This window comes from Populus euphratica, unplaced genomic scaffold, assembly GCF_000495115.2.
Source record: "Populus euphratica unplaced genomic scaffold, PopEup_1.0 scaffold2.1, whole genome shotgun sequence".
Lineage (NCBI taxonomy): Eukaryota > Viridiplantae > Streptophyta > Magnoliopsida > Malpighiales > Salicaceae > Populus > Populus euphratica.
In genome coordinates this window covers 2,629,285-2,646,128 of record NW_011499846.1, presented here as the reverse complement: position 1 = coordinate 2,646,128, position 16,844 = coordinate 2,629,285, and the positions used below count along the sequence as shown (strand labels likewise).

At 31.0% G+C, this 16,844-nt stretch overlaps 2 protein-coding genes across 2 annotated transcripts; one reads left to right on the top strand and one right to left on the bottom strand.

Moving 5' to 3' along the window:
• Nucleotides 1-394: 394 nt before the first annotated feature.
• On the top strand, nt 395-1,832 carry LOC105131400 (60S ribosomal protein L37a). The gene is made up of 5 exons (XM_011034352.1): nt 395-505; nt 799-838; nt 1,176-1,264; nt 1,397-1,479; nt 1,571-1,832. Exons 1-5 carry the CDS (start codon nt 503-505, stop codon nt 1,632-1,634), a joined length of 279 nt encoding a protein of 92 aa, XP_011032654.1. The 5' UTR covers nt 395-502; the 3' UTR covers nt 1,635-1,832.
• Nucleotides 1,833-2,329: 497 nt separating this feature from the next.
• On the bottom strand, nt 2,330-6,890 carry LOC105131407 (uncharacterized). Its single transcript, XM_011034361.1, has 4 exons — nt 6,648-6,890; nt 5,665-6,599; nt 3,223-3,484; nt 2,330-2,909 (listed from the first exon to the last, which is right to left on the bottom strand). Exons 1-4 carry the CDS (start codon nt 6,705-6,707, stop codon nt 2,736-2,738), a joined length of 1,431 nt encoding a protein of 476 aa, XP_011032663.1. The 5' UTR covers nt 6,708-6,890; the 3' UTR covers nt 2,330-2,735.
• Nucleotides 6,891-16,844: the final 9,954 nt, after the last annotated feature.

Below are 16,844 nucleotides of genomic sequence, written 5' to 3'. Positions count from 1 at the left end.
TTAGAAATCTAGGTTGTGCCTCAATTATGTCAACATGAAAAACCTAAAAAAAAATTATTGATTTAAAAAAAAATATTTAAATAATATTATTTAAAAAAAAATATTCTAAAAGTCATAACCTAAATCTGATTTTTAGATCAAATTTTAAAATTATACCCGTTAAACAATAATTTTATCCAGTTGAATTTAATCTAGACTTGACATAATTTAATTTTAAATTAATTTAAAAAAACTAAAAAATAGTATTTTTGTCATGCATATCACAAAATACTATTCATTATAATAATTATTTTTAATTTTTATTTTAAAAATTCATATAATTGGGCTCTGACAAGGCCCAAACAGCCCACATAAGTAAGAGGCCGAAGAATAAAAAATCCGAGGCGATATATAATCTGGTCGCTATAAATTAAGTCAAGTAAAGAGACTAGACCGGCTTTGTCTCTTTCGCCGCTCCCATAAAAGAGAATTCTAGGGTTTCTGCTCTTCAAAGCTACCGAAAATGGTACTCTCTTCATTTTTTCTCAATAACTCTTTGCGGGTTTTCTTTATTATCCTGCATAACTTCAAATTCTATGAGATCGCAGCTTTATATTTCGTCTGTAAATTTTTTATCTGTATAAATCTGAGTCTCACCCTGTATTTAGAATCCATTCATCCAAAAAACAGTGCTGTGTTTATTTTCCACTGGTTTTTATCTGGAGAAACTTCTTGTTACTCTGCTGTTATTTTAGATTTGTCCACTGGACATAAAACTGCCTGACTTCATGTTTTTTGTTTTCTTTTGTTGACATGTAGACCAAGAGAACCAAGAAGGCCGGTATTGTCGGGAAGTATGGTATGTGTTTTTTAACGTAGTTTTGTTTTGTGTGCTTTTACGTGCTAACGGTAAAATGAACGAACAAGAAGACATAAAATCACAAATAGCGCTGTAGTTTGTTTTTCCACATGATTTTATGCTTTATAGTGCCAGCTAGCTCTAGAAATTGTAAGCGGTCATGGTGATTAATACCGAAAAGTTGGAAAATAAGATGGATGCCTTTTACTTTTATCTATCTCACTTTAATTTGGATGGTGTACACTTGTTTGTGTGCACACATAAACTGTGCGCTTCTGCATGCAAGGATGTTTATTATAGCTAGAAACGTGGCACTCAATACATGTCTACAATGCAGGTACCCGTTATGGTGCTAGTTTGAGGAAGCAGATTAAGAAGATGGAGGTCAGTCAGCACAGCAAGTTCTTCTGTGAGTTCTGCGGCAAGGTAATCAATCCACCATACTCATTCTGTTTTGTTTAAAGTACTACTGATCTTTGCATAGCTGTTGTGTTTCTCAACGTAATCTGCTGGTTTCATGAGCATGGTATTAATTTTGTAAAATGTTCGTCACTGTAGTATGCTGTTAAGAGGAAGGCTGTTGGTATCTGGGGTTGCAAGGATTGTGGCAAAGTGAAAGCTGGAGGTGCTTACACTTTGAAGTAAGACATCCTTCACCTTGTGAATTTAAATTCTTTCTGTGTTTGACTTGTACTGTGGGTTCTAATTGCTTGCATTGCAAATTCGTTACAGTACTGCTAGTGCCGTGACAGTCAGGAGTACCATCCGTAGGCTGAGGGAGCAGACCGAGAGTTAATTGTATTTTATATCATGTCATGTTTTATTGACTTGTGGATCTTGGTGTCATTTTGATTGGAGACGTTTAATCTGTTTCATTTCTATCGTGTTTAGGAGTTATGGAAGTGATGAAAGGAAATTCAGTTTGAGAAGATTGATATGGTTGTATCTCGACCCTTTCCAATTTAATATATAGCCAGCTTTGCCTTGTGGTCTATTTTGTGTTGCTCTGTTACTCATGGTGGTGTCAAGGATAAAATAGTTTCATAAATATCAAATGGATACTTCTTGAACATTGATGAATAATGGTGGTGCACACTGTACCTTTCCATGAATCGTGTAAACTAATAGGAAAAGATCTTGTTGAACAAGCTTATAGGTTGACTGAGAATCCTGTCTTCCTAGGAAAGTGCAAAGTTTATTTCCTATGTGTGCAAGGATTAAGAAACACTAGGGTTTCTCATTGCTGTTCACCTGACAGGAGCAGAATGCAAGAATCAAAATGCATTTATTAAGTCTGTTTCGGCCATTTTTCAAATCTAGTGGTTAAAATCGCAAAAGTGAACGATATTCGTTAAGAATTTTTCTCAACAAAATTAGCCTTCCACTTGGTGTCACCATAATGCCTCCTGAATGCAAGGATCAGATTTCATCTACAGGCAGGTCGGTTACAATTAAAAATATGAATATTGAACTTGAAAACAATCCAGTCGATTTCCACATGTGCCTGCTGTCCAATTTTATCCAGTCAAAAGAAGAGGAACACGGATGCCTGTATTACTATAACATGGAAAAGGGAACGTGATTACATCTCATTGAAGGTGCTCATAGTTCGCATACAACATCGAGATGGGCTCAGGTTTCACCTAGGCACCATCAGCTTCTTATTCTACAATGCATCCAACTCTCTTTACAAAACCAACCAATCTACTCCCACTGCATCTCCCTCTATTCATACATGGAACCCATGTTTGAATCTCGGGTTGCAGCCTCTCAAAGAAAGAATAGGCTGAAGAGAAGATGGCTGTACAAGCTATGAAGTTATTGAAAAGGAACCGCAAAGCTGTTAGCCTCTTGCTGCAGTTTTGTTAATTTGCCTTAATCATTCTGTATGGAAGTCTCACACAATTGGAATGTTACCGTTGTTATTATTGCGATGCATTTGTTTCTGGACAGCCTTAACGGCTACCACTCTAGCTGCATTAGCTGCCCTGTTAGCTGCCGCTACTGCCCTATTTACCCTTTCATCAACTTTTGCAACATCATAAGCCTTTTCTGATGCTGCCCGTGCTTCCTAATTGCATGCAAGAACAGCAAGTTAGAAGAAATGTAAACGAGCATAGTTACACATTGCTCATGTTCTTCATGCCATGTTGAAAGACACTTACTATAATTCGTATCCAATTCACTTATCACAAGTATTGACAGAAGAGTTTGGATGATTAAAAATAATAACAAAAAAATGAAAGCAATATGGTAGTATTAACCAGCAATGCAAAGGCTGCAAAGCAGTTGGCGAAGTAGACATTAAATAACAGTGAGAAAAGCTAAATCTTTCCATATGAATAAAATTGCATAAAACCAATGAGTAATGAGTCAGGGTTTACCTGCACTGCATTGAGCACTTTGGAATGATAAACAGCAACTGGAGATACAGGATAAGAGGTGTTCTGCGTGCTTGGGACATCAAGAATTCCATTTTGCCAGTGACCAGACTGAGTCTCCCCATTTCTGAATGTGTACATTCCAAGGCCTTGCCTTCTACCCTCATGCCAGGCTCCCTCGTACCGATGCCCATTTGCAAAATGATAGACACCAAATCCATGCATCTTGTCTGCAAAATATTCTCCAGCATATGTATCCCCATTCCTAAATAATTAAAAATCAGATGCGTGGGTCATTTGTACTGTAATATATAATCAGGGTGGCTAATAAGGCTGTAAATCTTTTTAGCATAAAATGAAAAGTTTATTAATATACACATGAATGAGCACGCACTGAATTACAGATAGAGAAAGACTAACAAATCATAATTACTCAATAATCCATGATCCGATTCATGTGATTTCCCATAATCCATTCCATCCTATCTAATATAATTGTGAGGAAAGTGAAAATGAAAACCGGTACAAGCTGAAAACCATTAACATCTTATCCCTTCATATGAACTCCAAAACTTAATGAGTGACTGGACAGTCAAAAGCCCCTTAAAAGTTTTGGTCATGTTAACCAAGAAAGATTCTTGTTAGGTGCTTAAAGCAGTATCAAGCTCCCTTAAGTACTAATGCCAACAGAATCCTACTCGATCACTAGTAACGTTGATAATAATCAGTCAAAATCAGGAAAACAACCCTGGATACAGGAATTGCAACAGAAGCAAAGTTAAGAAGATGATCAATGGCGGTCCTATAGCTGTTATTCATTCACTATCTTTTGCAATGTTTAACAAATTTTCTTTTCCTTATTGTTCCCTATCAACTGCTTTGCCATCTGACCTTTCAGGTGAAGAAAGCATGAAAAACATTCCCTATTCCGGTTAGTCATGTTGACTAAAGCTAACTACAAGCACAAGCAAGCATCATAAGCTCAAGGGGAATGGATGTCAGGAGCATGATGATAGAACAGGAGACGAAATTATAACTGACCCTAAACAACATCTAAGCTCCCATTAAAGTGCATTGGTAATTGCATGAGCATTTTTTAAAGAAAATACAAATACAAACAGATAACTTTATACTCAGATAGTCCAAAAAAATTCAGCTGGAGAAGACATCAGAGTAACAGCAAACATCATTACTAATTGAATCCTACAGGAAACATTATCCTTACTACTGAAAGTAAGACACCACAAAGAAATATCACTCCCAAAGGAAAAGATTTCTTGTCCTGTTACCCCTGATAGAAAAAATGATCCATAAAAAGCATGATATATGATAAACAATAATGCAGTTTTTACATCTTTTCTACCCTAAGAGACCTCACGAGGATGGAATCTGACAAGTCCATGAACCTTTAACAGACTCCATGGTTTATAAAAAGATACACGGAATTCAAACACAAGTGTGTGCAAGTGCACACACAACAGGCAAGAAAACTATAAAAATATAATGCTAGACATAGCCATAAAATTTTTAAAAAACTGAGGAATCCATCATCCTATGTGTCCAGGCTTAAAAGTTTGATAGGCCTTATAACCCAAGTCCAACAAAATGTGTACAATTTGTAATGAAGAACAGTAATAAATTAAAAGAAAAATCAACCTAGATTCCTTGTAGATTGAGCAAGTTTGAGCCAACCTACATGATTCCCAGATTGCGCAGCATTCATGACTAAACATACAAGTAGAAGTTGTTAAGACTGCATGGAGGTGTTATTTCAGTTCTGCATCGACAAGCTTAAGGGAATTTATGCTACAAGTGATCATCCAGTCAATGCTTAGTAACACCAAACTCTATCGAATGTATATTTTGAAAATTGAAAAGCTTCCTACCGTTGTAAAATCTTTTCTTTTTAAGGCCTGATTCTATATTCTAGTTTCTATATTCTAGTTTGAATGACGAAAATTACACAAATTCACACGAATAATAAAAATGACTCAACCGAATGACAGCAAATGAAGAGTATTTCTCAAATTTAAAGTGATTTCTCTTTTTGAACAATTCTTTCTCATTTGCTCCATCTAGAATTTGTCATTTCAATCTGCATTGTTTTCTTCTTAGAATATTATTATAAGCACTTGCTTTTGCACTCGAACTAATTATTGAGGATGGTTGGTTCCATATTAGCAGTCCGTTAAGTTCCATTTCTTTATGCCTGGTTTCCCAATTCATTCCATCTAGTAAAAACTCAATCAAGGTAAATCCTCCATTGAAATAGGTTTCCCAATAGTATTTCTGTAGATATCTAAATCAGCTAAAACCATCTTTTCACAAATTCCACAATCTTGCAACTAGAAAACCAAACACAATAGAGCAAAATCCACTGCTCTCAAATCAGGCCAATATCACTTCACAAAAAAAAATCCAAAAACAAAAGTTCTTCAAAATTACCTGAAATGGTAATGCCCAAGTCCGTGCTTGACACCCCACTTGAATTCACCAACATACCGACTCCCATCCTCACAAGTATGAACTCCACAGCCATGAGTTTGTCCATTAGACCATTCACCAGCATAAACATCTCCGGTATAAAACCTATACACACCAAATCCATGTCTGAGTCCTTGCCTATATTGCCCTCGATATCGACTCCCTCTAGCCCAAGTTTCCACTCCATAGCCATCATATTTCCCATCAACCCAATCACCTTCATATCTTCCACTCATGTAATAATAATAAACCCCACTTCCTGAAAACTTTCCCTTGTGAAATTCACCTTCATAGACGTCCCCGTTACTATAAACCTGAACAAAGCAACCAGAAGTCGCCCTTTTCTCCGGTTTCGACCTCGACCCTATTGACCAGAACACCGGTATAGGCGATCTAGATGCTGAATTCCTAAGCTTATTGATTGCAAATGACCGCGATAAAAACAGCCGAATTGAAGGCAATCTAGGCAGAGCTAAATTCAGAGACAATAACAAAGCAGCAGAAAATGCAAAAGCAGACAAAAAATCAAGCAAAAACCAATGGCTCGGGTGCGAAACCAAGAAATAAAAGAAGGGAAGCGAGAGCAAGAGAATCAAGCGTAGGTGCACTTTCAGGCGAGCCAAGCGGCGGCGGAAAAAACGAAAGGCAGCGGCTTTAACGGCAGTAGTAACAGAAAAGAAAGATTGGTGTTGATGGGTGGTAGCAAAATGGTAAATGGTAGGGGATTTAAAGAGTGAATTGGAACGATGAGGGGTTTGGCTATGATGGGTCGTCGTCGTTAAGAGAGGTCTTTTGTAAGGAGTTGGTGAGGAACTGGAAGAAGGAGGGGTAATCGGGTCATTCTGTTGTTGGAAGTGGTGGAGGAACAGTAATTGCGGGTTTAACGTGGTTGAGAAATCGGAAGGGATGCCGGTGCGAAGTTGCGGGTTTAGCGTAGTTGAGAAATCGGAAGAGATGCCGGTGCTTTCTTTTCCGATTTGGATTTCTGATTTCTTCTGATGCATTACATATGGGAGATTATAGAAATTAAAATTGAAATTCAATGGTTTTTGGACTTGAAGATAGGATCAGATTTGTGTTTTTAGAGTCTTGTTTCGGAGTTGAGAGAGGGAGAGTGAATTTGGGAGGTGAGAGCGTAGGTGAGAGAAAGAAAGGGAGCGAGAAGAGCCGGCCATGGCCTTTTAAAAACAATTTTTCAGTTTTTTTTTTTTTTCTTCCTTCCTTTATTTTTATTATTGTTGTTGTCGCTATGATTTTATGGTTTGAATTGTTGTTACAGGCGTCTCCCAACGGGTTGTTTTGAGTAATAATGAGAAGATTCATATGTTTAATTTATTTAGTAATTGTTCTCATAGTGATTTCATTAAAGTAAATTCAAGTTAATTATTTTATTTGGTTGTTGTAAAAATAAATTAAAAAATATTTTTAAGTATTTAATTATATAGTTAAAAATTAAGAAAATAGAGACTAATTCTAATAGATAAAAATATTAAAGAATGATGAAATTAAAAAAAATTATTTTAGATAAAACAAATAACAATTAAAAATTAGAAATCAAGTATAATAGATAAAAAAAATTAAATTAAAAAATAATTATTTTATAAATTATTTTAAATAAAATAAATAACCTTCAAAAGAATATGAGTTAAATCCGATAAATAAAAAAATAGTAAGAAAAGAATAAATAACAATTAAAAGAACAGAAATCAAAATTTATATAAAAATTAAATTAAATCAAATTCTAATAAAAAATAAAAAAAAAGATTTAAAATAAAATACATAACGATAAAAAAAATCAATGATCAATTTTGATATAATTAATAAATAATTGTATATTTTTTGTTTTTTTATGGCTACAAAAAATATTTTCTATCTAAAAATATATTATTTATGAAATAAATATAATTAATATATTAAATTTATCTCACTCGTCGGATTAACCTATTCAATCCATTTTTAGTTGAGATTTGGTGTTTAAGAAAATTTAATAAGAGTGACCTAATTTAATTGATAGATCCAGTTAGTTCACAGTTACAGTTGAATTATAATTGAATTTTTAATTTTTAAAATATAAAATAAAATTATTTTAATTTTAAAAAATAAATATTTTTTACATCGATCAGCCAAACTCGTAAATTTAATTTTATATCTCAATTATTTCATATCATATTAGTCTTACATATCATAACGGCATACATATTATAAAAACCCGGGTTTATTAGATTACCCTTGATTAACCCATTAATTGACAGGATAAAGTATTTTAGGAAAATCAATACAATATGGGTAACATAATTTACCTTGATTTAATTAGCAAGTTAGTTTGTGATCCAAAAGGATGGAGATTTATATTTTATTTTAAAAAAATAAAATAATATCATCTTAACTTAAATAAATTAAACTAAATTTTTGTATATTAATTTAAATTGACTTATCAAATTTGTTGCCGCTTGATGAGTGAGTTGGATTTAATTCCTATGCAGTAAAAGTGAACTACTCTAAACATGTCATATTTTTTTCCTTACTTGTGCCCTCTTGTTTTTTTTTTAAATAAAATAAAATATGTTTAAAACTATTGATTATATTATACTCCAAAGTTATATAATTTACATAACTTTGGAATATAACGTGAAATCGAGACTTGGTTGAGGTTGAATTGTGGAATCTGGTCAGATTAGGAATGATTAACTCAGAATAGATTGGATTCACGCGTACTTCAATTAGCTTGACTTGCAATGGGGTGTGATGGAATTGGTCATACCAAATATGGTACAAGTTTTTTATTTCTATTAGAATATACAAATTAGTTTATTGCCATTGTTTTTAATAATAATAATAATATTTTTTGTTGTAAAATTCATTTTTCAAGTTACAATGAAGTTAACATGGTTAAGAACACATTAATCACTCAACTATTCTGCCGATATTGCTTGTGATCACATTCATGTGTAATTCATGAATTTTCCACCCTTCATGTTCATGAATGAATTGTGTACAAATTCACCAATAGTATAAATTAAAATCATAATCAATTCATTAAAAAAAAAGGAGGGGGGGTGGGCTTTTCTATACGTTTTGATCTTTAAGTATCTTCTCAAATTAATAGTTAGTCGAATGAAAGTGTGATTAATGAATAATTTAACTGTGGATTTCATGCCTGTCCGAGTGATGAAGAACGAGCAATAATCTTTTTTTCTCCTAATGACTAATGATCCAGGGTGTGTTTTGTATTGTATTTTAAAAATTATTTTTTAAAATTAATATATTTTTTATATTTTCAAATCATTTTATATTATTCTAAAAAAATTTAAAAAAATAAAAAAATTATTAGTATATTTTTAAATAAAAAATACTTTTAAACAAAGTACAGTTATATAACTAAAATCAATGGAATGACTGTGACCATTTGTAACAAGCTCCACGATATTTTTTTCTGGAAAACTGCAATGTCAGAGTTTAATTCCTAATTTTTATTATTTTTTTAACTCTTGACCTTTTATTTTTCTTGTTATATAATTAACCTATAGTTTTCTTATTTAATCAGTGTCTCCAGGCCCTACTTGCATTTATTAAAAAAACAAAAAAAATATATTATTTTAGAGCTCAGCCTTTGATTTATATTATGTTTGAGTGCCTTAGCATTTATTTTTATCTATTTAAATGGCTAACCTCTATTTTTATTTTCAATTCGAGTGCATTTTATCATTTGAGGTTTTTAAATGCTAGCATGGCCCGTGTTTACTGTCACGTAGCTGTTATGTGCTAACATGTGGTAAAAGTGATTCCTGTTTAAAACTATTAAAAAAACAATAAACAATAAAATAAAAGATTCCAGAAATCACAAGAAAAGAAAGAAGAAAGCAAAAGGAATCACCCCACTATGAGGTTGGGGGAGACGAGCGAGAGAGATCTACAAGACAGGCAGGCAATGATTTTGATTTTTTTTTCTTTATTTTTTTAAGTGTTTGTAAAAATATAGTTGGACTGTATTTCTAAGAAAATTAAATTATTTTTTATTTTAAATTAAATTTTCAGTGTTTATAGATTGTTTTAATACATTAATGTTAAAAATAATATTTAAAAATTAAAAAATTATTTTAATATATATTTTTTAAAAAAATAATATTTATCATACTTCTAAATACATAATTTATACGTGTGAATGTAATTTTATTTTTTCCTCAACGGATAACTAGAGCGGGATCATTTTTATGTCATAATGGTACATAATGATCATGTGTTAGTAAATATGATCACGAATTAGCAATTTCAAATGATAAAATTAACTGAAAAAATAAAAAGATTAGTCAAGACTTAAAAGTAATATGCTAGGCAGTGGAAAAAAAACATAAATTAAAACCCGTGCGCTAAAATTATGATTTTCTCTTTGTTTTTTTTATTAATAATTTCAAACAATATTCATTTTTTTATCACGTATCGGAGGGTGCAAATCATGTCAACATTTAACAATTTCAAGTGACATGATGCAATCAGATAAAAAAATAATATTTATAGATCAATTACTAAAATAAGTAAGATATATAATTAGATACTCGAATAAAATAAAAAATAAAAATCGGGCATTGAAATTTCAGTTTTCTCTGATTTTGGTCCTCACGCAAGCATCTCAAGCGAGGCCGCCTTCTAAATGACCGCTGGAAAGAGCGTAGAAATTAAAAGTATGTAGAAAGACGGGGGCGCGTTACGGACCACAAGGCCTTTTTCTCCTCAAGTATGCGCGTCCAGTATAAAAAAACAATAATAATCAGGTGTTATTTCTATCATTGCTTGCTCTTTTTTTCCCCACTTTAATGCATGGTTATAAAATTCAATCTGTACAAGACAGGAATCATAGATTGAAATGATCAATTTCTAGAAGAAAAGGAATTTAAGAAGCATGAAAACAACATTGCTATGATAGAACAAATTTTCAAATCAAATCTTCAAATCAAATCAAATCAATTAATAAATTTTATTTTTTTATAACTCAAGATATTTGGGTTAGTTTATATATACCATGATTAATTCTTGAACTTATCAAATATCTTGCAAGCTTAATAAATCAATAAGATATTATGAGAGTGACAGTTATACACAAAAAAAAAAATAAACTTAGGTACAGAAAAAAGAAACAAGTTCTTACATCTACTAAACCATGATTTCAAGCACATAAAATTTTTATTTTTAATGAAATCAGTTGATTTTTTTTTAAAACCCTGCTAGGCCTGTCGGTTTTCATCAAAAGAATATCCAGAACAAAAGGAAAAGAAAAGGAAAAAGTTTGTGTTATTGAAGAGTCCATGAACAAAAGACTTCCCAGGATGCTGTTATCAAGTAGAACTTTTGAAATTATTTAAGAAGCTCTAAAAAATATTTTTTTTCTAGAATACTAGGGGATTCATGTATGACAAATTCATAATAACTTCCTCAATTTCCAAAACTTGCTCGACAAGAGACTTCGGCAGAGAGCAGAAATGAGCCCACCCTCGGAAAATTAAAATACATAAATCAAAGTCTACGGGTATCAACTCACGAATGCTATCCATTTATTTCTCATTTGAACTGCTATAATAATAATATAAAAAAACTGCTATAATAATAATAATAGAGACCTGACCTATTTATTGATAAAAGTATGGTCGAAGATGGGAATTCTTTAAATCTGTCTCGAAAACATTCTCCACCTAATGTTCCGAAGGATCTGCAGAGAACAATTCAATGTGTCCTTCGGATAATTTTATTATTGATTAAATAAATTGCAGTGTACAAGTTCGACAAGTTCCAACCCTCCAAATCAATTCGACTGTCCCCTTGCAAGCATTTTATGGCTCTTGAAGAAATTTGAGAGGACAACGATACATTATTATAAATAAACATGAACCTACATACGATTTTACATCTGTTTTTTTTTTTTACCGATTTTATTTGGTCATGGAATATTATGAGATAACCCCATCCAGATGGTCGTTTGCACTTGTTAAATCATGTATGAGATGTTGATTTAATTGATGGGAGGCTGTGGCTGTGGCTGGTGTCGATTGGAATAGTTTGGAATCGTTGTTCGCTCGTGCATTTAAAAAAAAAATGGTTGCAAGATTTTAATTTTCTTATATTAAAATGCATTTATTTATTGTTATTCAACATATCATTTATTATTATACATGAAGTGGGATCGGTGTTTTAATATTGATTATAAACAATGAAAATAATTATTTTATTCTTGAAAAATCAAAGAATTGAACACGCATCAAGAAGTAAAATCGTATTTCTATATATTTATTATATGGCGTGATTACACCCGTGTCCTTGAGAAAAAAAAAAACATAACTAATATTTTAGAGGTGTTATTGGATTTTCAAATTTTCTATACAATATAATTACTGCATGGCTCTTGAGATCAATTTTTTTTCTTCCTAAGGAAGGGGTATTTTTGATTTTTAACCATGACTTTCTTATACTTATCTCGTGGGATCAAAGATATATTGGTTTTTCTATAATTTTTTTTAAAAAGAAGCTAGTGCATATGAAGTCTTTCATATGATTGTTGGCAGCCTTACAGAGCGATGTTCAAAACAGCACACCACTTTACATACGATAGCCTAACATATGTTGGCATTCATGGCATGAAAAAGCTCAAACAACAATCTTTCATATCTCTTTCACCTTAAAAGACATGCTAGCTTTACGAAATTACAAAGTAGTTTTTAATATTTTAATTATATTTAATTTAATTTTTTAATTTTATCATCAGCATTCACATTTTTAGCTTCATTAATTTTTTATATCATATATAATATTTGTTTTTTATTGTGCTTTTAAAATCAAATATGAGAGTTAACTCCCGTCATGTTCCAAGTTATTGACTGATCAAATAATCAAGATTATTAAGGTTAATCAAATTTTTTATTATGCATAATGTATAAATGATATTATTTTAATAAAAAAATAAAAAAAATTCAATAATTTTTCCCTAGATGATTGCTTAACTTATTATTCATCTAAGAAGCAAAAATGATATTATTTTGTTAAAAAATAACAAAAGAAAAGATTCAATTGTGATATTCCTTCCTTGTTTTGGACTTCTTTTTAGATTTTCTTCCCAATCTCGTTCATTTTCATTTGATTTTCTTCTATTTTTTCAATTATGGTATTTTTTTTTTAAAACACAAGAGTCAAACAATAATTTAAATATTTTTTTTATGTTAGAAATGAAATAAATCAAAGACGAGGAAGGGTTATACACTCCATGTCCTGAAAAACAATTCCTTAGTGATATAGAGCGACCGTGTTTAATAATACTAGCTCCCGTAATTCATATCCAACTTGCATTATATATTTTTTTTCAAAGAGACATTTTCAGATGAAAGATAATATAATTTTTAAATTCAATGAAAGGGCACTTGATAACGTCATTTCATTTCTTCTGCATTGTCGTCTACTAGCCTCCTCCCCCTCTTGCAGAGCACGACAAAGGAACCGCTCACAAGGGGTGTCGTAACAGACCAATGCACTGCATCCACGTCAGTCTCACTCTATGCACACGTTGGCATTGCCGCCTTGAAAAAAAATGAAAAACAACCACATTAGCCTCTTCTGGCTCATAATTACCTAAACACCGCCATCATTTTTGCTTCAAACCCTTTCTTTCTATTAAAAAATAAAATAGAATAGAACCCCCCACTCTCAATTCAGGCAAATTCAACCTAATTAATATTCCATATGATATTCCCTTGAACCCAATCCACTGGCCAATATATTTTAATTTAACAGCCATCTATAATTTCTTTATTCTCAATAAATATTAAATTCAAATATCTGGTTTATAAGGAAAAAATAGAAATAATGATTGAATGATAAGATATTTAGTCACCAACCATTTAGTAAAGGAAACGCAAAAGAATAGTATTTCTATAGAACGATGGGTACTCTCTGTCTATTGTTTTTCCACTGCTGCTCATAACCTAAAGACAGACGATGAACTCTATCAATCATGAGACTCTCCTAAATCATAAATATTTGTAGATTATTGTTGTTCTTTCACGGTCGCAATCTCTAATTTTTGAGAGTTAGTTTGAGAATGAAATTATAGTTGTTTTTTAAAGTATTTTTTTATAAATATATTAAAATAATATTTTTTTTATTTGTTAAAAATTATTTTTAAGATCAACATATTAAAATAATTTAAAAAATAAAAAAATAAAAAAATTAATTTGAAACGAAGAAAAAATTAAAAAAATTAATTTTTTAAAAAAATATTTTTAAAATACAAAAACAAACAAGATGTCAAGAATCTTTATATCACATTAGATTTAATATTATTAACATGATTCAATATATTCATCCATCATATAATTCAAGTGATGATAATTAACATTTTTAAACTTAGATAATTCTATTTATCAACTCATGATGCATTCAAAACTTAGTTCAATGTTATTATTTTTTAAAATAATATTATTTTAACTTTTATTAATTTGTTCAATCCATAATTCATTTGTTTAATAACTTTTAAATTCTTCCAATATATCCATGTTATATCTCATGTTGAAGGGCAATATTTTTTAGTGTGTTTGATAATGGAATGTGAAGTGATTTTTTTATACTATACACATACATTTTTTACAGCAACACATTAACATTATAAAAAAATTATTTAAAAAATATTAATTTGATTTTCTTAACAAATAAAAAACACTTTAAAAAGTTTTTTTTTTAAAAAAGACCTTAATACGTAGGTGTCAAAAACTCACTGTCTTTCTACACACACTGAGTATTTGTTTAATAAGTTCATACCGTTTTTTTTAATGAAGACAAATACAAACGAAGTCACAAATGAACAAAAGTAACAGGAGTTTATATATGTCTCTAGTGGCTAGCCTGCTGCTTAGTTTTTATCATTTTGACTGCTTGGATTGAAAAATCCTATGTTATTATTAAAGAGAAAAAAAAACAAGAAAAAATTGGAGAATGATGACATTAAGAATGTGATTAATAAAAAAAACGTTACTACTATATTAAGTTATCATTATGATTGACAACATATGTACTTGATAAAGCTTGTTCTGAGAAGTTTCCTTGCCAATTCGAAAACCAGAAGAGGTAGCGAACTAAGGTGTGTCCGGCAGAGTTTATGTTTTTATTTTTTTAAAATTATTTTTTAGCTTGAAAATATATTAAATTAAATTTGATATATATTTTTAAATAATAATTTATTTTAAAAAGTATTTTGTACTACAATTTTAAAAACACACTAAAATTTATAGAGTATAATCATAAAACCAGGTCCAATGAGTTAAGTTAGTGATTTGTTAATTTATGTTTTGATTTAAATTAAATAAACAAAAAACATAATTTTTTAATCAAAATAATATTATTCTAATTAATTTTTTTAAATTTAAGCTGACCATGGATCCATTACTTGATCATCACACCAAGTCGATACCTGATCAAGTCTTTTTTTTTTATTCAATGATAAAATATATTTTCAAATCAACCTAAATATTAATTAAAATTATATAAAATTTTTAAATAATCTTAAAAATATATTTTCTACATGTGTCAAAGCATTTTAAACATTGATTTCAAAATCCCAACACGGTAGAATTAGCCACTGCTTTTCAGGTAGTTATTTTAAAGGGTGTTTGAAAGTGTATTAGTTATTATTTTTTAAAGTATATTTTATTTAAAAATATATTAAAATAATAAATTTTTATTTTTTAAAAATTAATTTTGTTATTACACAATAAAACAATCTAAAAACACCTTTTGTTTTTTTTTTTAATAGCATGATGTCGCCCTAGTGGAACATGGCCAAACCCCATCTTCTCCAGCAACGTGCCTCTCTGTATGTGAAAGAGGACAAAAAGAAAAGGGAAAGCTCAGGCAATAAGAGACATGGAAACAAGATGATGTCACGGAGTCCATAACAGTAAGGAGAGCACTCAACCCATGGAGCCGTCATTATCACTGTCAAATGGGAGATGGTGAAGATACAGACACAGAGTGAGGCAGATACTCTCAACGACTAATTTATATACGATAAGGAGAAGACATTTGAAAGCTCAGTTAATCTTGATTTCAACGTCACATTTTCTACCAGACATGGACATGCAAATATTTATCTTCAAAATGCAATCAATTATTTGCATGCTGGACCAATTATGGTGCTAGTTGGCTTGACTCATGACGACGGCTGTTCATCAACTGTTCTTCGTATTTCATCTTTCTTGAGGATTAAGCGAAGATCTTACCTTCTTTTCAGAGACAAATCCTCTCTTTTATAAAACTATCTTCCTCTCTTTTAGATTTACAGGCTGTCATGGGTCGTGTTTCTTGGCTACTGGCGGGCACCGAGTCCTCTTCTTTCATCCTTTTCCTCTCCTTTTCTAATTAATTAATATTCCAGGGGGAGGTGATTTAATCGCAGGATTCTGATGTTTTTTTGAGTTTAAATAGTCTGATATTTATGTTCTTTTAGCTTTAGAATCTTGATTCTAAGATCATCTTATCAGTTATTGAGGTTTTGAACCCTTTTTTAATGAGTTTTTATTTTTTTATTTGTTTTATTCATCTATCGGTTGTTTATGAAGATTTTTTCAAGCATCCATATTATTCAATTGTAATATAATCCTTTGGGATTAATTGTATGATTAGGATTATAGTGTAAAATATTTTGAACTTTAATTTTTAATATCGACGTATTAAAATTACTAGAAAATATTAAAAAATATTAATTTAATGTTTTTTTCAAGATAAAAATATTTTTCATACCCATCCAAATATAGAAGTAAACAGTGCTGAACTCATCAATTTTATAATTATCATAGTTTAACAATTGTGCTGTTTTTTTAATGGAGATTGGTAATTTAACCAGTCCCCCGTTGTTTTTTTTTTAGATTAACGTGGGTGTCCGGGCTAGCTTGCGCGCACCACGACTAATCCCACGGGCCCTGAAGTTAACGACCATGTAAGCCTCCAGTGGCCATTATATGAGCAACCAAGGACTCGAACCTGAGATCACAGAGGGAGCAAACCCCTTAATCCCAAGTCCTTACCACTTAATCACCACCTAGATGCTTCCCCTTGATCCCCCGTTGCGTTGTTTTATGATGATGATAAGTTATTTCCGAGCTCGTGACATG

Coding starts and splice junctions, on each gene's coding strand:
- LOC105131400 (XM_011034352.1), top strand. Junction 1,265..1,396: donor TCTGTGAGTTCTGCGGCAAG/GTAATCAATCCA, acceptor TCGTCACTGTAG/TATGCTGTTAAGAGGAAGGC. Junction 1,480..1,570: donor GGAGGTGCTTACACTTTGAA/GTAAGACATCCT, acceptor AATTCGTTACAG/TACTGCTAGTGCCGTGACAG.
- LOC105131407 (XM_011034361.1), bottom strand. CDS start 6,707: ATGCATCAGAAGAAATCAGAAATCCAAATCGGAAAAGAAAGCACCGGC. Junction 6,600..6,647: donor GCACCGGCATCTCTTCCGAT/TTCTCAACTACG, acceptor ATCCCTTCCGAT/TTCTCAACCACGTTAAACCC. Junction 2,910..3,222: donor AAGTGCTCAATGCAGTGCAG/GTAAACCCTGAC, acceptor GCATGCAATTAG/GAAGCACGGGCAGCATCAGA.